At 43.3% G+C, this 22133-nt stretch overlaps 1 protein-coding gene across 1 annotated transcript in view; it reads left to right on the top strand.

Annotated features, from left to right (window-relative positions):
- The window catches only part of LOC107310144 (ethanolaminephosphotransferase 1-like), a 38125-nt gene extending 17079 nt beyond the window's left edge, over positions 1-21046 (top strand). Inside the window, exons 5-10 of the mRNA XM_015855512.2 lie at positions 2107-2375; positions 6564-6672; positions 13615-13663; positions 15587-15767; positions 17913-18095; positions 19069-21046. Coding sequence (XP_015710998.1) covers positions 2107-2375; positions 6564-6672; positions 13615-13663; positions 15587-15767; positions 17913-18095; positions 19069-19134 — 857 coding nt within the window. The 3' untranslated portion in view covers positions 19135-21046. The remainder of the gene's footprint in view (positions 1-2106; positions 2376-6563; positions 6673-13614; positions 13664-15586; positions 15768-17912; positions 18096-19068) is intronic.
- Positions 21047-22133: the final 1087 nt, after the last annotated feature.

The raw sequence follows: 22133 nt of genomic DNA, 5'->3' as shown, positions 1-22133 counted from the left end.
CACAGTTACTCTCTCCAAATTCCCAAACATGCTGCTCTTTTTTCCCCTCTTTGTTAAGGTGGTTTGGTTTATTTTCCTCTCTCATAAAGCAGACTATGTTTTGCTATTATTTTGAATTCCACTGCTTAAAAGTTATATAAACTTTAATAAAACTGAAGATTTGTGAACCTTCATGAGAAATAATATGAGAATTCTAAAGCAACGGAAACGTGAGACAATATACATCCACTATGGCACACAGTTACTGTCATAAATGATTTCCAACTGACACCTAAAACAGAAAATACTTTCAATACCTTGAAAAGCTAGTGAAACTAAATGGAAAAAAGGAGTAAGATTTTGTGAAAGTCCAGTTTTATGTATTCTTTGGAAAGTTCCTGTATTTCTTCCCACATGCATTATAATTAGAAGCACTATGTTTCTTGATGTTATTAGTGTAAGATTTCTTTTTAAACTAAAATATTCCTAAAGCATAAGAGCCACTGTCTCATTGTGATGTATGTAGTCTAGTATCTAATGTGAGTTTCCTTTCAAGGAAACCAAAAATAACTTACAAATAGGCTGTAGAGTGATAGAAAGCATAGCAATAACAACAGAGAAGTGAAATCCTAGGCTGCTGCGTGTGAGGGCTCAGATACATCTATGGGCAGAGAAACAAAGGAAAGAAACTACTTACCTTAAGAAGGCTTCCTGTGTACAGGGATATTCAGAAAGATACCCTTGCCTCAACTACCAACCCTTAAAAGAGGTCTGGGAAGGGGTGGATCCTGGCTCCAACCCTCTGGTCACTCAGGTGCATTGCATGTACCTGAGCTGCCCTGGGTTGGCCCTGCCTTACCACCAGGTGCTCAATCACTGGTTCAGGTCATGACTTAGCACTGCCACTACAACAGACCAATCCTCTATCATCCTCATTTAAAAACAAACAAACAAACAAAAAAAACTAACCCTGAATCTGAAATCTCTCTGATCTGGGATAGATGTTCCTGAAACATGAAAGACCATACAGTGCTTAGAAATGTTTAGATACCTGTTTGCTAGCTAAGTTTCAGAAGCATTGCTTAATAGACTAAAGAATTTCTGCACTTCTAACACATTATTCAGGTAACCTCAGGCTTATAGGCAGATTTCTTTCTGCATGTTTCAGTAAGATGCTGCTAACTCAATGGCAATGTTAATGGAGAATGCGGCTTGAGAAGGGAGAGCTTTAAGGTCTTTAGTTTTTAGAACTGTGAGAACTGCCTCAAGAGATTTGTATCTGAGCTGAGAATATCTCACAGCTGTGTAGGTATGACAATAGGAAGATAGTCTGCGTTCTGTGACAAAATGAATTTCCATGTTTTTCTGGTTTAGTTCTCTGAAGTATATTTACATTAAACAAAACCCAGAGCGCTGCCAAATAATCCAGAGAAGCTGCGTATGATCTATAGCAGCTGTGGATTTTTTGTCTCACTCTGCAGAATTGTCCCTTCAGTCAGCTCAGGGTTAATGGTGCCATCAACAGCCAATAATTGTTGGCTGTGGTACCTTCCAATTAAAATGAGAATAAAAAATACATACTCCTTGAAATTACACTAAGTAATCTTTAAGAATTTTTTCTGGAAATGGCATGGAGCTGAGTCAGGGGAGGGGCAGCTGGGGGTGAGGGAAAGAGTCTGCACCAGAGGGCGGTGGGCACAGCCCTGAGCTGTTGGAGTCAAGGCAGTGTTTGGACAGTGCTCTCACATATAGGGTGGTCCTGTGTGGAGCCAGGGGTTGGGCTTGGTGATCCATATGGGCCCCTTCTAAATCAGGATATTCTGTGACAAATGTTTCTGAATGTGTTTCTAAAGGATAAGGATAGTGGCTTTTAATAGAAGAACTGAGGTAAGAACAACATTACACGAGAACCGAGGTAAATATTTTGTGAGCGGTCCTAATACATTGTTGTTGAGGAGAAGGTTATGCTTCAGCTTGCTGTCAAAAGTGCTTTTTTCCCAGGTACATATAGCAGTAAATTGTATACATATATATAGAGAGAGAAATACATATGTAATAAAGTCTATGGGAGAGTTTTTCTTCTTGTGCTCTAATTCTTTGCTTCTCTTTCTTTCCCAACCTTTTCAGATTCCATAGATGGGAAGCACGCTCGAAGGACTCAGTCGAGTAGTCCTCTGGGAGAACTGTTTGACCATGGGCTGGACAGCTGGGCTACCTCCATTTTTGTGCTCTCTTTTTTTTCTGTCTGTTCCCGGGACAATGGGAAGACTGGAGTTTCTGTATATACAATGTATATGTATTTAAGCATTGTCTTGTTTAACTTTATGTGTTCACACTGGGAGAAATATAACACAGGAGTTCTTTTTCTTCCTTGGGGATACGATCTGAGCCAAGTGGTGAGTATTTATCATTCCTGTTTTATTTTTATTTTTTTTAGCTATGTTAGTGTTTTCATAATATTACCGGAATAGAAAAAAAATTATATAGCTCAAGGCAAATGTATTTGGCTGAAAGGTTGAATGTGAAATAGAATAACCCTACAAGTAATGCAGAAAAATTTCCTGCATATGCAAAGAGAGGATATTCTCAGGCAAACTGTCAGCATCAGGGATTCATTGCCTTGTAGGAAAAAGCAGACTTGCAGCAATCCTAGCAGCTGGATGGCATGCGTGAGAGCATCACTTAACTGCATTTGATTGGTAAAATTAACAAACACTGTTATGTGCTCCAAAGCTTTAAGCAATTTTCCCACCAAAATTAGGTTCTAAGGCACTAGGCAAATTAGTCCAAACAGCGTTTATTAATTACACAACTGTACGTTACTAGACCTGACCAATTCTCCTAAGTCTTACTATGAATGTGGTAATATAAACAGCATCGTACCTATTCAGCGAGCATTAACTGTTGTCAGGTGATTTCCATCCTTGAAAGATTTCTTCTTTGGGAATGATGTGAACATGATTCAGAAATGTGAATAATATATCAGTCCACAGCCAGTTCACAGCTGACTTCTTTGCCCAGTGTACAGCCCTACCACAAGGTGGACACCTTCACAAACACGACCAGTGCAAATAAGTGCAAATGAGTGCTAGCAGTGGCAGCAGCATCGTGTGTTGCCAAGGGCCCTGTGCTTGGATTCTGGGACTAGCTAGTCTCTGAGATAGCCAGGCTCTTGCAGCCTGAAGAGCAAACTCCCAGACTTGTGAGATTCCCATCCCGGGCATGGGATGAAAGGTACAGCCAGAGAGACATAATTGAAAAGAAGTCTGACAAACATTCAAAGATGTGTGTTAATGGAAATATAGTATTTGAATTAACGGCTGCAGATGTATTGTTGTAAACATAATCAGAATCCAGTGGTTTGAGAACAGCTCGGAGACGGTGGTCCAGATGTGGTGCATCTGTTTCATCTCCTACAAAATAGGTCCGGGGAGAAGCACTTGGCTGAGCACTAAGACATTAGGCAGCCAGCTGGTCTGCGAGTTTCTGCCGTATCTGTGCAAGGCTTCTCAGTGAAGTCCTTTCAGCCTGTGCTCAAACCAATTTCACTTGTTGCTTGGATGATCACTGCAGATAAATATGTGAGTGTTTAGAAGATCTTTTTGATTTCAACATCATCAGAACCGTATTAGTGCTTAAATGTGGGAGCGGATATCAACTAATGGAGCAGTACTGTTAAATCTTCCAGTGCCTTTCAGTGACCTAGGCCCCTGCAGCAGCTTTCCCATCTGGGGAATAATGTAATAACATTTCCCCGCCTCGCAGACTTGTGGTGAGGCTTAATTTCGGTAGAGTTTGTAAACTATTTTGATTATCCTGGGTGCAAGGTGCTAACAAGTGTTATTTCCTCTTCCCCTTTGATGAGGAATTGCTGTCAAAATAATAAGCATATAAATGTAAGGATTTTTTTTAAGCTTAGTAGAACAATCATCACCAGTGGTGGTAGATTGAACCCCCCCATCCCTCCCATCCCCACAGGCAGTGTTGTCAGACACTGAATAACACACACACTAGATCAGGTTGCCCCATCCAACTTGGCCTTGAACACCTCTAGTGACTGGATACCAAGGACACCAGCAAATGGCTAATGAGAAACAAGAAAGAAAATGCTCTCCTTGCTGCTTTGTTTTTTTTTCCCCTCAACTTACCCACCAGATATTGCCACAGACACATTCAGAGGAAGAGGGTGAGGCAGCACTTGCAGACTGTTTTCAGGCTGCTCCCATGTTCACGATTTCCTCCATGGCATTCCTAGCTGTGCTGCTGCACGAGCGTGCCACTGTGCTCTGTCTTAAATGATTCCATTGGCAGTATTATGCAATTGCATTGGCATGCCAGAAATTCAGCTAGTCTGGTCCTCTGCTCCAGCTTTTCAAATGTGTGGCATCCAGGAAAGTTGGACTTCATTATCATTACAAAGCTCAGAAGTACTGCTTTTAATATAAGTGTGTAAATAAGTAACTTAGAATCATGGAATCACAGAATCATAGAATCACCAAGGTTGGAAAAGACCTCCAAGACCTAGTCCAACTACTGGCCTATCACCAATATATCCCCACTAAACCACGTCCCTCTATACAACATCTAAATGTTTCTTGAACACCTCCAGGGATGGTGGCTCAATCCCCTCCCTGAGCAGCCCATTCCAGCTCCTAACTTATCTGCATATAAACACAGATGGTCCTCTGACTGGCTCTGCATTAACCGTGGTGTTAAAAGAGCTGTTGTTCTACTCATTACTAGAAGAGATGTTTGTGGAACTTTTGCTGATCACATTTTTCTGTGAGTTGATGACTCATCAGAACTGGTAACCTAATTTCAGTAGCTGAGCTGTAGCTGGCACTCCCATTAGCTCTGATTACAGCAAACAGCCATTTATGGGAAGCTATGGCATGTAAACAGGAGATACAGCTTTGATACACCTGAAGGAGGGTCAGTCGGAGGGCTGAATGTTGGTGGGCCCAGCATCAAGGAGCAGGGCACAAGGCTGCCTTGCCCTTATTCCTCTGAAAGCAGAGAGAGGAACAGGAGCAGCCTCTTGGCACTGTGTCATCCTGACAGTTTCTGGTAGAAGCCCCTTCCAAGTCAAATCATTCATTGATTCTGTGTCATATTGTTGGAAGGACCGTGATGGTTTCTCCTCCCGTCTGATTCCTAAAGGAGGAGGCTGTGGCATCTTCCTGAACACTGTGAGATTTAGTGGGAGCAAGGTGATATCATGGGTAGAGGGGAAAGCCCATGTCCTGCATCAGATCCCTTCCTTCTGAGCCACTTGATTATGATTCCACTCAAATGCTACTTGGTTCATTAATCTCTGTGTGTGTTTGGTTGTTCACCCGCCACACACAGTGTGTATGAATGCAAAATGAGCTTCTTTAAAACATAAGAAACCAATTAACAAACATAAGAAACAGGCTAATTGTGCCACCTTCAACTATTTATTGAAATACTGGGAAAAAAAGGGAAAACTGAAAAATTGCACATCACACTAAAGCTATAAAGTGAAATCACTTGTGGGAAATCATTGATTTTTATTATTTTAGGAAAATGCCATCTTTATTTTCAGTGCAAAACTTGCATTTATGTGACTGTACCCCCTAGATGTTCAGTGTGAGTACTGTGTTAATGGAAAGTATCACAAGGCATGAGCAGTTCATATTGTTGTAAGACGCTGGTGACACTGAATATCAACCAATTAATGATGCCATTTGATGTGGAATCATAAAAAGTTGTAAATGCATCCAGTATATTTTCAACAAAGATGAGAAAATGTATTTCTTTTCTGCATAGTACAGAGTAAATGAGCCTGTGTGCAAAAGAGCCAAGGAGTGTTTCTCCTACTACACAATGTCAGTTAAATGAGAGACAACCTCAGCCTGGGAGCACTGAATCCCCCTATCCCAGGGCAGGGGATTCCCCACACAGCACGTTTCCTCAGCGCTCCTGTTCCTAGAGGTGTGCTGACATCTGACAGTGATACCCGCCTGTGTTCTGCCAAAAATACTGACTGTAATAGCGGATAATACCAAAGATCTTCTTTTATTGCTCGCCAAAAATATCTGTTCGGAGTGCAACGTGTGAGGGTAAATTCAGGCTCTGTCAAAGCCAGCTGGAGTTTTGCCCTCAAATCTGATGGAGCTAAGAGTTCATCTGTTATGTCTTATGGATAACATAATGCAGTATCCTTAGAGAGCCAAATGTTACCTCTGTTGTAGTGGGTTGTAAAATTCATTATATACATCCTTCATTTAGACCAATGTTTCTCAGAGTCCTAAGACATGTTTTTTGTTCTAGTGCCTGTTCTTCCCCTTTTGGTTCTCACACAGGCAATTGCACATAGAGTTTTATGATGCCCCATTCAATGAAATCCTTTAAAATCTGTGTAATGATGGGGCAGGACCCTTGAGCTTAGATACAGAGAAGTGAATGAAGTAAAACATAGTTATATCTGACCAAAAAAAGCAAGCAAAAAGATGGTAAAATCTATCATATGGTAATGTAGTGTTTGTGCTGAAATGGTAAGTAAAATTCTGTGCCTTTAGGAGGAAAGGATTAAAAACACATTGTCTTTTTTTTTCCTGTAGGTGTTAATAGCAGCATATCTGCTCACTGGCATTGTGGGTGTGGAAGTTTGGCAGAAGCCTTTCCTGCTTGGTTATTACATTACAGATATATTAGTAATCCTACTTATAGGTAAGTGCCTGAATCCATGGAGAACTTTACTGTTATTTAATTCCTTTGATTAGATAATTCCTTATTTTGCCTATAAATTTCTTTTTTCTTTTGTAAGCATTGGCCATTTGCAAGCTGACATGAGTGGGGGTGATTAATAGGAGTTGTACTGCTAAACGTAAGCTGGCATATGTATTTTTCCAGGATTTCTATATGAACTTACAAGTAATGACAAGAGGGCACAAAACATAGGGTTTGGCACAGGTAAGGCAAACAGAAATGCATTCGGGCCTTGAGTCTGACAGAGAACTTCAGAAAAGGCCATAGGCCATCACCCATCTCCAACTCCCAGCAAGGGCTGCCAGAGTTCGTCCTGGGGTGCTTCTGAACCTGCTGCATTTGCACAGCTTCATGTTGTCACCTGCCTGCAAAGATGACTGCAGCATCTGAAACTGACCCTGTGTGACTGAGGCTGAGCAGTCTATTTATTCGTCAGGCCTGTTTTGTGAGCACAGAGAAAAAGAAAGAAAGGGAAGGGAAAAAACAGTGGCTGCCCTTTCAGTAGGCAATGCAAGGATCAACCTGGTCATGTCCAGTGAAGAAATGCCCTCTGGTGGGAAGAAGGAACTGTGTGCTCTGGGAGACGTGCTGCAGAGCCAGAGATGGGTGCTGGCTTCTAAGCGAGCCGTGCTGCTTGGGCCTGCAAGTGCAGAGCTCCATCCACGCTGTGTACATCATTTCTGCTCCTCTTGTCAAGGCATGTGACAGCCGCCTCAGTGAGGAGCTGGATGCACTTGGGAAGTCATGGGTAAAGGTTTAACTCAAACTAGTCAATGTATTAAGAAGATTTGTGCTAGGAAGGCACGTCAGCATGATAAAATCCACAGAAGTGAGCATCTTTTTTCATATTCTACTGCAAAGAGAAAATTGATGGAATGTTCCCCTAGATGTAGGAAGAAGCATTGCATCTGTCTGATGTAGTATACTTGCATGGCTGGATTCATAAGCAGGGAGCTGAGTAGTTCTTCCATCATTGTCCCAAGCAGAGGAGACATAACTGAGAGCCAAAACATTGCTTTAAAAATATTGTTTCTTGCACTTTGTCTATAATGCCATTAGCAGGGTAACTTTTGCAGCTGAATTATAACTTTAACATAGGTTTAAAGTATGCCTGATCCAGAAAGCACTTCAGCTTTGTCACAGGTGTGAATCCCCTTTCAACAGTAGTATTTAAAGTGTTTTATCACTGAATAACCTGTGCTCCATAAATCTGGATATATAAAGCTTTTAGAAGCTTGCAGGGCCCTGCCGTGCCTACTGAAAAGGCATTGACATAGCCCACACCAAGGACAGAGCACTGCAATAGGGCCTCCACTGCTTTTTATGAGTTTGTTTCCCAGAACCCTGAGAGGAGCCATTAAGCCCTAACTGGCTTATCCTTAACCATCTGATGGCATTTAAGAGTCACCAGTGCTCGCCCTAACAATGGACCCACATGTCTGCTCCATCGATACTCGGCCAAGAGCATGCCTGCAGTTTTGTGCTTTTACTGTTCCGTGCACAACAGGAGTTCAACTGCTGAGCTGTCACTTTTCTGAGCACAGCTGGGCTTTAGCAAGTACCTTTTATAGTGGGAAGGAATCCAAACAAGAAGCACAAGAGTGGAGTTTTTCAGATGTGTTTCCTGGAGTTTCTTGGAGAAAAAGAAAAAAAGAGAAGAGCCCACATCTAACCCGAGGATGAACTCCACTCCAGGCACATCCTCAGTGGAAGCTGCGGTATCACCAGGTGACATTCACTCCCCCAAAATGCAGTTTTTATCAGGTGCCAGAACACACAAAGATATACATAAAAACCACAGTGATACTGGTGTTTAGATTAGAAGCTTTATGAAAACCTCCCAAGAGAGAGCTTTACACACGTCCCTGGGAACTCTCTAGCACACAGTGAACACCTGTAGGAAGGTCAGCTCTTGAAAAGTGCCCTCAGAGGCCTTCCTTGTGAAGCTGAGAAACTTCTATGTGTTGTTCTATGAGAATTCTGCTACCCAGTCAATAGGAACATGTAATTTTTGCAGGCAGTGAATGCAATTCCATCCTGAAGCTCCAGTCCTTATGCCCCCTAACACACACCTAGCTGAGCACCAAACCAAACAAAAAAGGCTGTTCTCCATTTCCAGAGCATGTTATACTGCCTCCTGGACAGAAATACCTTTGTTTTTTTCCCTTCTTAGCGTGAGAGTAGCCAGACCTTACTAAAGTTATGTGCCTGTGTGCTCAGCTGGAACTAATTACTTGTTGCTCTCAGCAAAGCTTTTGTGGATGACACTCCAAAAGCCCCGCTGGGATTTAACCACAACTGTCCTGTAGCGTTATCTGGCTAACAAGGGTCTCTTCAAAGGGCACCACCGGGGTGAGACCCGTCATTTATTTTCACCCCTCCAGGATGCCCCAAATACCAGGCATTCCATGTCGCTGCCTTATCAGGTTGAGAGCCATATAAAATATTTACAATGAGCATTTTAAAACAATCCGTTTGCTACATGCAGTCTAGTACCAAATACGATGCCAAAAGATGTTATGGACTTCATGCAAAGATTTTCACTGACAGATAAACGTCAGTAGTTTAAGGAGCAGAATTACTAATTGATCGTGGTTTCTGTCTCACATTGCAATGACGTGACCTGGGATGGGTGCATGAAGCTTTTTCATACTGAAGACACACATAGTAGCTCTCTGTGGAATAGATTTTATAATATGCAATAAAATTTGAGCTCAGGCTGCAATCTCCTTCTCACTGGAAACATCCATGTAACTGTTTTCCTTTACTTGACTGTTTATTTCCAGGCAACTTACAGGAAATGTCTTTAAAGCTATTAAATTTGTTCAGAATTGACCAGAGGGCTCAGAAGAAGTTATGGTAGGATGCAGATGAAAAGACAATGTGTTATCAGTCATATCAGCTTCATTTCTTACGGTTGGAAAAACTACTCCTAGATGCACAGAAAGGTTCCTACTCTCCTCTGCCATTGCAGAACTATGCTTCGTGGTTGAAAGATCACCAGAGCATAGAGTGGATGTGTTGTGCTTCATCAGTGTGAAACTGGTGATGTTGAGAGCCTTCATAGCAATGCAAGGCACTGATCACAAAGACAACTTAAATACACTTCTGATGGTGGAAGGAATTTTTCTTTCTTAGATACATTAATTGTATATTTTTTTTCTGCTTCATGCCTGCAAGTCATTCTCCACTGATTTTCTATAGTTCCCTTTGCAAAGTGGCTGATTGTTCTGCCTCACTGGTGGACATTTAAGTGATTAAATGCTCAGTTATGTCTTTTCTAAATGTTATCACTCCTACAGGCCCTGACTAGCCTTGTTTTAAAAGTGGAGTGAACATGAGTTGGCTTCTACTTTTCTGTCACCAATTTACCATTTGTTAAAGCATTGCTGTGACAGATTGTATAAGGCTTCATTGAAGAAAAGGGTGTGAAATGCTCATCTGTCACTCCAGGTCTACATAAAATGCACTGAAGTTCATGTCTGGAGTAACCCATCCAACATAGCCACAGTAACCCAGAAAACAAGAGCTCTGGGGTTTGGTGGCAGAGTTACACCCTGAAACTCTGGGGTGAACCAAACAAAACTAAACATCCCAAACTTCCATCAACTTGTTGCATGAACGCAGTACTCATGTTTACACAGTGCCCTTTTATCATGTAAAATCCTTTGACGGTGTGTAAATGTGTCCAGGTTTATTTTTCATCTGTTCTTAAATTACTTAATACATTCAGAATTTACAGGCTCAATTAAGTCTGAAAATTATAAGCTTAAGAGTTTTCTTCACTTACTCAGTGGTTATAAAATGGCAATTTTACATAGCAGGAAAATGTAGTTTTATAGTAGAGTGGACAACTGAACATGCAGTTATCTGTGTCCACAACCAATTAGGAGCTGCCTTCCCTGGCAAATGTTTCTGGACTCAAACTCCCTTTCTCTACAACAAGCAAGTCACCCAAGTGGCTGCACCATTCTATGGTGAGATAAGCCTTGCAGTCTTCGTGCCACCAGGAGGCTTTGGGGTATGCCCTAAGGTACCTTTGTGTAAATGAACTTAAATACATCACTGCCATTACTGCCAGATTATCATGGTGGACAAATGTACTGCGCTGCCCATCACTGCTTGGTTGGTTTTTTTCTGTTTTTGTTGTATATTCACTCAGAAGTATAACATAAGTAACACCTTAGAAGTCTTGGAAGTGAAACTGAAAGCAACAAATGAAACCTCAGGCTGTCACTAGAACTGATGGGGATTGTCTTTTTGTCCTTTTCACACGTATATAAGTGTGCGTGTGCTTGTGTACATAACTGTAAGTTCACAGATATAGAAATCTCTACACACATCTCTACTCACATTTAGAATACAAGATACGCCTTCATTTCTGACATACCTGTAATCCTGAATGCGCCGATTGCTTTTGGGTTGTATTTTTTTGTAGTAGTTGTTTTTTAATATGGACAAAATAATTCCTGATAAAGAGCTTTGCAAATGCTTATTTCCCCTAAAAGTGAGACAAGATATTGAAAAGCTCAGGACTGAATACAGGATTGTGCCTAAATCCCAGGATTTGGACTTGATGCCCAGCTTGACACAAGAATTCCCTGTGTGTATCTGTGCCACCCATCTGTGCTCTGTATTTCTGCCCTCAGAGCAGAGCTGTTTTCTTACCTTAGGGATTCTGGATTTTAGTCAGCTGGGGAAGATATTAAAGGTGAAACAGACAATACTGCACCAGCAGGGATATTTTTAACAAGCATATGGGGGCTGGACTCAGCGATATCTGGAAGTCCCATCCAACCCCTACAATCCTGTGTACATGTAAATTGTCTGTAGCGTGTTACAAACTTCTAATGCGCTCAGCTTGACTTTGTTATGATTTTGCAATAAAATAGGATATTAAAAATAATAGAAGAAAGCACCAAGGCTGTCCCTTGGGCAGCACAGAACTGGCCCAGCGCCTGAGGGGCAGCCTGGTAGTGGCTTTCCAGGCTGTACCTTTTGTCCCCTGGACCAGCAGGGAATGGTAGCAATGCGGAAGCGGTAATTTAGCTCCCGGGCACAAAGGGCTTCTTAATACCAATTAAAAAGCAGACTTAATGAATACCAAAAGCAGCCCCCTAGCCAGGCCTCCCTCGCTAAAAGACGATGGAGGAGAGCAACGTGTTGTAGGAAATGATGGAATTTTGAAAATCCCTTAAGAAAGAGGGGAACACCCTTTGCCTTCCCTGCTGCATCCTTTGCGCTCGCTTTGTTAAAGGGAAGGTGCCTAAAAATACAGAGGAGTGGCTGCTGTAACTGTCCCGATCCAAAAGTGACTTTCAGCTACAGCTTGGGGATTGCCTGTGGTCAGTGTGTTATTTCTAACTAAAATGGCACTTCATAAAAATAACAAATTGCTGGCAACCATTGGGCTTTGAATTCTATTTCTAGTTCCAGTCTCTATTTCTGTTCCTCTTGGTTGCTTTTCTCCTAACAAATCAAACTTCAGGATTGCAGCAGGAAATTTAGATTTAACCTCAAGAGTCAGTGTTTTGTCTCATGTCTGCTCTAATGTGATACAGATGTTGGAACTGCTGTACGTTACTCAAGCTTTTATTGAACCAGCCCTCCTTGCCTAATAGGAAACATAGATAACTGCAGCGCACATGAAACACGGATCATTCTGAAGGGACTAAGCTTGCAAATTTTGTAAATACATTTACAAAACACTTGGGCTGTTACTTCAGTTGCTCAGTGTTCAGCTGTATGATACGGAGATTCCACCATGGTGAAGAAGCAGAGCTCTTTATCTTACATGTCTTAAGAAGCAACAAGAAGTAAACACGTGAAAATGCAATACCTGAAATGACTTACAGGCTGGATATTCTGTTTCCAATTCTCTGTTTCTTCCTCTTTAAAAGATAATCAAAAAGACTGCAGAAATAGAATATCTATTCTATCCCTGTTTATTTGTTTTCCAGCAATTCTGATCTCTATTATCCCTACAATTTTGCTTTTCCTTCTCCTGCATTGCCACTCTGGCCATGCTAAGACTTAGGTACATCTTTGATGAGGGCTGAGTGCTGAACATCGATATTTCTTGAGATTCCACTATGCAGCACTGACCCTGGTGCAGAGTAATTTGAAATGGTTCTTTCTTGTGCCCATTCCTGCTGCGCTGTAATTTGCGATAATTCTAATAATGAGATGAAAGTGTGTTGCATGGGGCACCACGTGGGTCCTCAGCCTGCTCCTGGGTCCTCGGCAGCAGCAAGGCACAGAGACACAGAGTTAACATAGGCAAATTCCTTGACCTTTATTGGTTAAAGCTGAGCTCCAGAAAGGTCACAGCTGTATTTTTTTTTTAAAAGCAACTCATCAAAATGATGGCTATATCATGAAAATTAATTCACTTACGCCATTGTCTCAGCAAAGCCTCTCATTAATTGAATCTCAGCATATTGGACTATAAACCTATTATTTTTCCGCTAATGTGGGCAGCGCTGTTGGAGATTAATTATCCTTATATATTCCATTGGAAAGCTTTTGGTGTCAGACTTGTCTCTCTCTACATGAACAGAGAGCAGCTCATGCAAAATGGGGCCATGATCTTTCTGCATTGCACACAACCGATCGTACCGACTTGCGGCATCACATGTTTTAAAAGTCTTCCAGCTCTTATCACTCATTGCACAAGAAAATCTGTATCAGCAACTACTTCTAGCAGCTAACTCTTGGAAAATAAGGAAGGTTCTGTTATTGCCCAAAGCCTCTGAATTTCATTTGCATCCTGTGATGAGTACTAGAGTACCATGACGTTTCTACAATGGCACATCATCGGCTCTTTTGTCATACGAGAGACTGTGGGACCGTCAACCCACCATGACTGTAAATCAATGCATATCAATCTCTCTTTTCTTCCAGGCTTCAGTTTACTCCTTTCATTTCCACAGACACTATACAACATCCACAGGTAAGTGAATTAACATTAAATCATTTCTACCCCCTCCCATTTAATTGTGTATTTAATGGTTTCCTTACATGAGAAATGTATGTAGACTTTCAGCCAGCTGTACTAAGATGGTACAACAGCTTTACTTTCAGTCCAGCTTTCAGCAGCTGACTGGCTTCTTTCCCATGTCTGTAGCCTCCCTGATTCCCCTTTCACTTGCCATTCTTCAGGCAGTCTCACACTGTTCCCGCATGGCAAAGCAATGAAAGCCCTCCAGATACAAACGGTGTGTTTTATTTGCAGCCAAATGTGATTCCTGACTTTTACCTGCTTGAAGCAAAATTACGTAGCTGATCATCTCCACTCCATAAAGAGTTTATTGTCTTTCAGATCCTCCTGTAAAACTTCTCTCTGTATGAAGGCTGCAGATAATTGCCATCAGATATGGGCTAGGCAGGTGGCAAGCTGTGATTACATCTAAGAGTTGGCTTGCTGCACCTAGTGATTTCATACACAGCTCGCGTATACTCCGGTGGCCTATTTTTACTAATGCTGTCTGCCTTCCTCTAGTATTTGCTAGCTCGTTTCCCTCACCTGTCACATCAGGTATCTCAGAGCCCACTCTTCCTGAGGGAGAGACTGTCACTCCCTATCATAAGGAATTAGTGGCAATGAATATTAGCACATTGATTTTGGAGAGACTCTATGATAGTTATGCAGAGCTCCTAAGAGGCCCTCATCCCATCACAGCCTGCCCTCAGTGAGGGCATCAGGGAGGGCTGGGAGGAGGAGGGCAGCACCATTTTCTTTCCACTCATTTCAGGACTTTTGCTTAGCATTTGCCTCCTCATGTCATCATCTGACACAGGCCTTTTGGCAAGTTTTATCATTCCTCTAAGCAGAAGAGCACCTAATTCTAAACATCCAGCTGGAGTTGCTTGATGGATGCACACACAAGCTATGTGCTGGTGAGGAATTTGAGTTTTCCAGTAATGCTCTTTCTCTCCATCCTGCTGTCTGTTCTCAGTCATTATTTTATCAAAGGAATATTCTTTTTAGGACTGAAGAAAGTATTTATTGGCTTTTTGTCTAGCTGCTCTTATAAACACAGATAGTCAGAGATTTAAAACAGGACATTTCCCAGTACACTTCAAACAAAGAATCGCTCATGAGAAACAGTTTAATGATAGTGAACTTTAGTACATTAAAGCTCCTACTGCTTTTATAACCTCTCAGTGAGTGAGTTCTGCCTGAGTGAGAATGCAAACTAGATGCAAAAGGTTCTGATGCTGCATTTACCATTATCCCAGCTGACAGGAAATACAGTCCTCCGCTACCTTTATTTAGTACTATCTCTAAAAAGCAGCTTAAAACATCCAAGAAGAAAAAAAACCAAACAAACAATGCATCACAAATTTTCCATTACTTTAGTTAGCAAAAAAAAGGTACCCCCTACCTTTAGGCTGCACTTTGCCATTGCAGCAGGACTGTCCAGCATGTCTCCTCTCAGTGAGAGTAACAGCAGTACCTGCCAGCCATGTGCTCAGCTGTGTTATCTCTGTATTGGCTGAAGTAATTTCCTGTCTTATATTGGAAAGTTAATCATCTAAAAATACACGTTTTGAGTTCACAGTAAATTTGCATGCTGTGCATTTGACGACATCGGAGCTATCACAGCTCACTGTGTGCAAGCCAAGGAGTCCACTGCCAGACAATGACGAGAGAGTGGAGCTGACCAGAAGCTATGTGAATAAAGCAGTGTAATTTTAGCCCAGTTCCTTTGGTATCCTACCCTTTCTATTTAAAAGCTTGGGTACCTAACACATTTGTACGAGCAGTTGTGTTGCAAGATGAATTCTTGGGCTGAGTTCAGGCTGGAGTTACTGTGCGGAAATGGAATGGATAAGTTTTCTTACTCCATAAAACCGTTGTATTTATTTGCAGAGCACATTTAAGGAAAACACTGAAGAATGATTCTTTGTATGAAGGACTCCTACCTCTTGTGTCACCTCTGTTGCTCTTCATGCTTCTTACAGTCTGGGTGGTTTTATCTCCGGGCAACATATTAGCAAAGCAACCAAGATTGTTTTTATGGATGGTTGGGGTTACTTTCTCAAATGTTATTGTAAGTATGTTTGTGGTGATGGTATTATTTAGAGACAGCTTCGTGTCAGCGAGACTTCTATTTTTATGTGAATAAACAGAAGGAGCAGAAACTAGTTAAAATTCAGCAGAATCGCCCACACTGCTCCTCTTCCTCCGTGTTACGCTCCTTCTTACCAAAATACATCACAGCACTTGGCTGGGCTGAGGAGCTCACAGCGCTGCAGCATTTATTTTACCACAGAAGGATATTTTGATGAAGGCTCTTCCCCCATCCTCCTCCTCAAGGTTTTATGAACAACCTGAGGAGGCTTTAGTTCCAGAAATATAGCAGCTGTGCACCGGCACATCAGGAATCAAGTACAGTAAAGCTGAGCGCAGGCTTAGATTTACCATAAAGAGCACGGGTTGTCTGCAGCCTTCCCCTGCTGTTCTCCCATTAGCGTGCTACATGCACATCAGATGGTCCTGCATCTCCTCCTCACTGCTCTGAATAAGACCGTGCTGCAGACAGCAGCTTGTAGGGGTTGGAAGCAGTAGCTTCACCATAGACTGCAGTTTATAAGGCATTGAGAGCAGTGCATTGAACGTGAGGCCTTGTTTTTCCTTGAACCGAGGCATGTACTGCAGTATGAGAGACTCACAGGAATTAAAAATGTATGCATGTTAGTTGAAACGTATAACATTTAAAAAGCGGGCATAAAAAATGTATGTGTATTAGTTGTAATCTTTAACATTTAAAAGCAAAAGCCAGGCCCCCGTTTCCTCTCACCTCCCCTGGCCCCTCGCTCCCCCGCAGCAGGGGGAGGTTGTCATGGCAATGTGCATCTTCTCTCTGTGCTCCCACAGGCCGCCTTGTCCTTGTCTGCACTGCACATACCTGTGCAATGGCCTCCCACAAGAAGGCAGGTGAAAGGCATCCAGCCCATCCTGAGGGATGGGGCATTCCCCATGTTTTTGGTTAAACAGAGGCAGAAGGGCCTGGAAATGAAAGCTACCGGCCTGGCAGAGGGGTGAGAGAGGTTCTGCAACCCCGCTCGGCACTAAGCTTGCCTTGCTCCAAATTCTCACCGTAAATCTTTATGAAGGATTGAGTAATATACTTAACAAGGTGTAATAATGATTTAAAGCAATGTGAAATCCAACCTTGGGACAGGTGCAATTATTCAGCCAGAAATTATGGCCTATATTCATGAACTGGAGAGATTGCTTTAGCAATGTCTGGAATGGTTCCTAAAAGACTCGTAGAATTGGTGCTACTTGAAACATTCATCATCCATACTGATAATTCATTGTAAGCAAATCAGTTTATGTTATGTACAGACACATATCGCATTATTGAAAGGTTTTCATTTTTGAACATTCTTCATGCCATTATTTTCCCCTATCGTTAGATTTCATTCAGACTGTTATTGCTGCTCTTACAGGATTTTAAACACTGCACAGGAAAAGGTTTTCATTTTTTCATTGTTTCCAGGATTCACAACATCTGTTTTTAACCATATTCAAATTCTGAATGAAGCTATTTATCTGCTTTTAGCTCAACGTATTCATACATTCATTTTTTCTGCCATTCTGGGTGGGATTCCTTTCCCAAGGCCCCAGCTCCACCCCAGAGAGCCTGTCACTGTAACTAAGAAAGGGAAGCGATGCTGTTGAGGTGGGTGATGCGGTATAGGAAGGAGCGCTAGAACAGGAAAATACAGTTCAGAAGAGGCCTATTATTTCCCCTCCCTTACACACACACTGAACCAGAATATATCTCTCCACGCCATGTGATTAGAATACCACTGTGCTCTCCCAGTGATTAAGCGGTGGCAATTTGATTTAGGATTACAACTTTATGAGGCTGTGTGAAAGCACATAGTGTCAAACAAACTCCCCTTTTGCAAAACCAGGCTTCAGCTCATAAAGTGTGGCATGTCAAAACGTTGCCTCCCTGAAAGAAGAGTATATTTTAAATTACCTTCAATAAGGTCCTTAAAGAACCACAGACAATGAGGCACAAAGGCTGTCGATAGCAGTTTCCTTAGTAGAAACAGGCTCCATTTTGAGACCCAGCCTATTTTTCCCCATCGAAAACAACCTGAAGAGAAAATGGATGCAGGTTGTTAGGAGTGAGCCGGCTGCCCCAGCACTTCTCACCCATCTGCCTTTCTTCCCACAGTGCAAAGTCATCATCTGCCAGATGAGCAGCACACAGCCAGAGCTGCTGCACTGGTTCCTGTTCCCCTTGGCGCTGGTGGTCTATGCAGCCATCTCAGGGCTGCTGGGCCAAGCGGAGGAAGCTGTGCTGGGTGCCTTCACCGCGCTGGTCACGGCTGCACACGTGCACTACGGCATCTGTGTGGTAAGGGGACAGGGGGAGCTGTGCACACTGTGGGGGTCAGGGCCTTCTGGGGGTGGTGTCTGTGCTGTCTGGGCGGGGTGTTGTCCCACAGCCTGAGTGTTAAGCTATCGGCTCCTCACGTGCTGCATATAGTTGATCAATAGGGCATGGATGTCCTCTCATCTTTGCTCTTTCTGTTCCTGAGGTTACTTGAGCGAAGAAAGCAGGAAGGTAAAGTAGGAAGTAAATGTGTCAGATTCTTTCTTACAATAAGGTGGTGAACTTTGAATCTGCAGGCAAAACGGCTGCTCAAATTTCTCGCCTTTTCACGGCCTTCTATTAGCATCTCTTATGCTGCAGATCCAAATGGTTCTGCAGTTAATTCAGTCTTTCCAGCACATTTCTGTGTCTGCCAGATATCAGTTTTGTCCTTTATTGGCATCTGAATTACTGCTGTAATTCATTTTTTCTCAGCTAATACCCTTTTTTTTTTCTAAAAAGCATTGTCAAATAATCCTTAGGAAATGTCCTAATGGGGGTTTGCGTTCAGATAAAACATCTTGCATGGCAAAGACCTCATTTAAAAGGGATTTGCTCAGCATTCTTTTATTGAAGATATGCTGTTGGGACAGGAGGATTTTTCCTCCTGGCTATGAAAGAGGCCCTGTTACCAGAAGATATTGCCACTGTAGCAGGCTTTACCCAAGCACAAATGTGGGGATAGTCTGTGAGGAGCAGAATGGGGTTACCTGGTCAACATCCACTACTGAATGGTTGGGTCCAACTCTGCCACGATTTATGCCATCTGTGAATCAGTGCGCCATGAGAGGAAAGCCAAGGGCACAACCTGAGGGTCCCCATGCACCAACAGGGCTCCAGGCACACCTGGAGCCCTGTTGGTGCATGGGGCTGAGCGCTCCCCACTGTGACCATGAGAGGAGAGGTGCTGATCTGTGGTCCGTGTGCCAAGCTGATCTCTGTGGTTTGTCCTTAGGGGAGGCAGCTGAGCGAACACTTCAACATTTACATCTTTTCGTTGAAGAAACGTGTCCAGGAGTGAGCACTCACACTGGGACCGGACTGTGACGCTTCACATGAGATTTCCAGCTTCTGGATGTGATCAATCATGGAATGAATCTGATTCGAGCAACCAAAGATCAGAATAGCCCAGATACTCGAACCACTGTGACAACAATGCTGCATCTCAGAGGAAAATTCCTGTCTGGCAGAGGGGCGTTTACCAGGTTGTTCTGCTGCCAGTATTTACTCTCTTCACTAATGCCATAACCCTGCTATGAAGTGCTGGTCTTCCTCCTCCTTGCCCCCATGCCCCAAGCGCTGGGTACCGCCGTGCTGGCTCACATGGGACCCACCATGTTTTATAACTCCTTGCCTGCTCTGTCCACCAGCGGGACCCCGCATTGCAGACCCACCCGCTGCATCCTTCTCACTCAGACATCTGTGCCTGCTGCCATTTCCATATTTGTTTCCTCACGACTCATTTCTTCCATGCAGCTCCCTGAAAGGCTTATGTACACCCAGGCATTTCTTCACCTTATCCGAATGCGTGAAGAGAATGAGATCAGAAAGTTATGGGCATGGCATATCTTCCCCCTCTGCAGCATTAGGATGAGCCTCAACTGACCTGCATCTGTCAAAAACACGGGCTCCGTACCCAAGGAACTTGTCGTTACGCTTCTGTTCTATGCAGTAACCGGCGTGCAGTTGGTACTTAAGTAGCAGCAAACAGCGTGCCCTACAAAGGTAACCAGCTGAGCAGAAATGTGGCCGGCAAAGATGCTTGTATTTCACTGCCTGACGGGTGGTTGCTGATAGGCCGACTCAGCACACAGCATTCAAAACCACGAACAAGCAATGAAAAACGAGCCACGTTCCAAGCATTTTTAAGCCCCATCTCTCAGTTCAAAATGCTAAGCAAGTGATTATTTGCTTGTGTTCTTGATCTGAATTCTTGTGGTTTTAGATGATGGAAAAAACAACAAACAAGACAAGAATTGAGAAGAGCTTTTTTTGCTTTTTAGCATCACCCATTTGCATGCAGATGTAAACTGCTCACTTCATCCATAATCCGGGTGGGTTTTCTGTGTGCCTTGGAGGAAGGCACAGAAATCTGAGTTCCCCCTCTTTCCCTAAGCTGCCCTCACCATAGGGCCCTGTGGCCCTGTGGCACTAACCAAACTACCTGCCCACCTGCCCCGAGGGGAGCACTTTATTCCATTCCTTGCACAGACACACGAGTGACTGATCAGCACGTGTATCCAGCAGGGACCCATCTCAGCCAGCAGAAGCAGGGAAGCAGGGCAGAAGCGGTTAGCGAATCACTGAACATTAGATTCATCAACTTAACGCGTGCGCTGGGGACAAGCCTGTGTGTTACTTTTCCCCCTTCACAAAGCAGCAGCCCCAGATGAACTTGTGAAATACCCTGTGCTTTGGAAGGATGCACGTTCCACCTAATCCATGACCACATCGAGGGCCGCTCCACCTCAGTGAACATCATGCTACAGACCAAAGAAAGCTTAAGGCTCGTGTCAGGCAGAAGCGCAGGCAGATTTGTTCATGGGGTTTTGCTGAAGAGAACTCTGTGGACAGGTCTTATTTTTCCCTCTGTCTTGCACTTAATTGTAAAATAACTGGAAATAATGGTCACAGAATTGCCACACTTTGATGCACTGTACCGGAGTGTTTTGGAATATTACATTAATGAAGTTATAAAACTTGAACTGCCACAGCTGCCTGCACTTGTCTCATTCTGAAGAGAAGCATAACATCAGTGTAAAAGGAAACTGAGCACTTTTTTTTCCTTTTTAAAGTAATTTGTCACTACAGTCTACGTAAGGACAAGTATAAGCAGAGATAACGCAATGCACAGTGTATATACTGAATTGTGAACCATCAGAGATGGTAAGAGCTACAATGAAAGAGAATAAAAATGCTCTGTTCATACAGCAGTATGGTCCCAGGTTTATTTGTGCAATGTCAGGTAATGGCGTGGGGATGACCAGAGTTTAGTTTAAGAACAAAGCAATTGTCTGAAAGTTTTCAACTATTTGAACTGGAAAACACATCAGCTCCTTGTTGTGCTGTTGCACATTGGAACAGGCCCAAAGACACACATCCCCAGTGGGCTATGAAAGGCGACTCAGCTGGCTCTGCTCTACAGGTTGGAGTGCTGAGCTCCCCTCTACCAGAATCCTTCCAAAGTGGGGCTGGGCAGAGGGTCAGCCACAGCATGGGTGTATCTGGAGGACCCAATCTGACCCTGTGGTGGTGGCACACACCCAGGTGACCTCAACCCACAGCACTGAGATGTCCCCCAGAGCTCACACCCCTGCAAAGTCAGCAGAACCATTGCAGCACCACTGCATGTGCTGCCAAAGCTCAGCCCTGAGAACCACAGTAAAATTTACCCCTTCACAAGTGGTATTGTAATCTAAACAAGGTGGCTTTTAGGTATGGTGCAGCAGATTCATCCCCAAATACTTGGCTGCTCACCCAACGAAGTGCACTGGGTGCTTCAGTGCCTTTGCTGTACAGTGTTCCTCTCACAGACTCATGAAGGTTGGACAAACCCTCTAAGATCCCCCGATCCAACCAACAGCCTATTCCCACTGTGCCCGCTGACCACGTCCCTCAGTGTCACATCCACACTGTTCTTGAACACCCCCAGGGACAGTGACTCCTCCACCTCCCTGGGCAGCCTGTGCCACTGCAGCACTGCTCTTTCTGAGAAGAAATTTCTCCTGATATCCAACCGGAATGTGTTCCAGCACAACTTAAGGCCATCACCTCTCATCCTATCACTAGTTGCCCTACTTCTCCTTTAAGGTCATTGCAGAGAGCAGTAAGGTCTCCCCTGAGCCTCCTCTCCAGACCTTACAATCCCAGCTTTCCCCATCACACTTGTACTCCAGACCCCTCACAGCTTTGCTGCCTTTCTCTGGACACACTCCAGGGCCTCAATGTCTTTCTTGTAGAGAGAGGCCCAAAACTGAACACAGTTCTTATAGTGCAGCCTCACCGGAGCCACACACAGGG

This window comes from Coturnix japonica, chromosome 2, assembly GCF_001577835.2.
Source record: "Coturnix japonica isolate 7356 chromosome 2, Coturnix japonica 2.1, whole genome shotgun sequence".
Lineage (NCBI taxonomy): Eukaryota > Metazoa > Chordata > Aves > Galliformes > Phasianidae > Coturnix > Coturnix japonica.
Note: the sequence above shows the minus strand (reverse complement) of the source record. Positions and strands in the feature narration are given on the sequence as shown.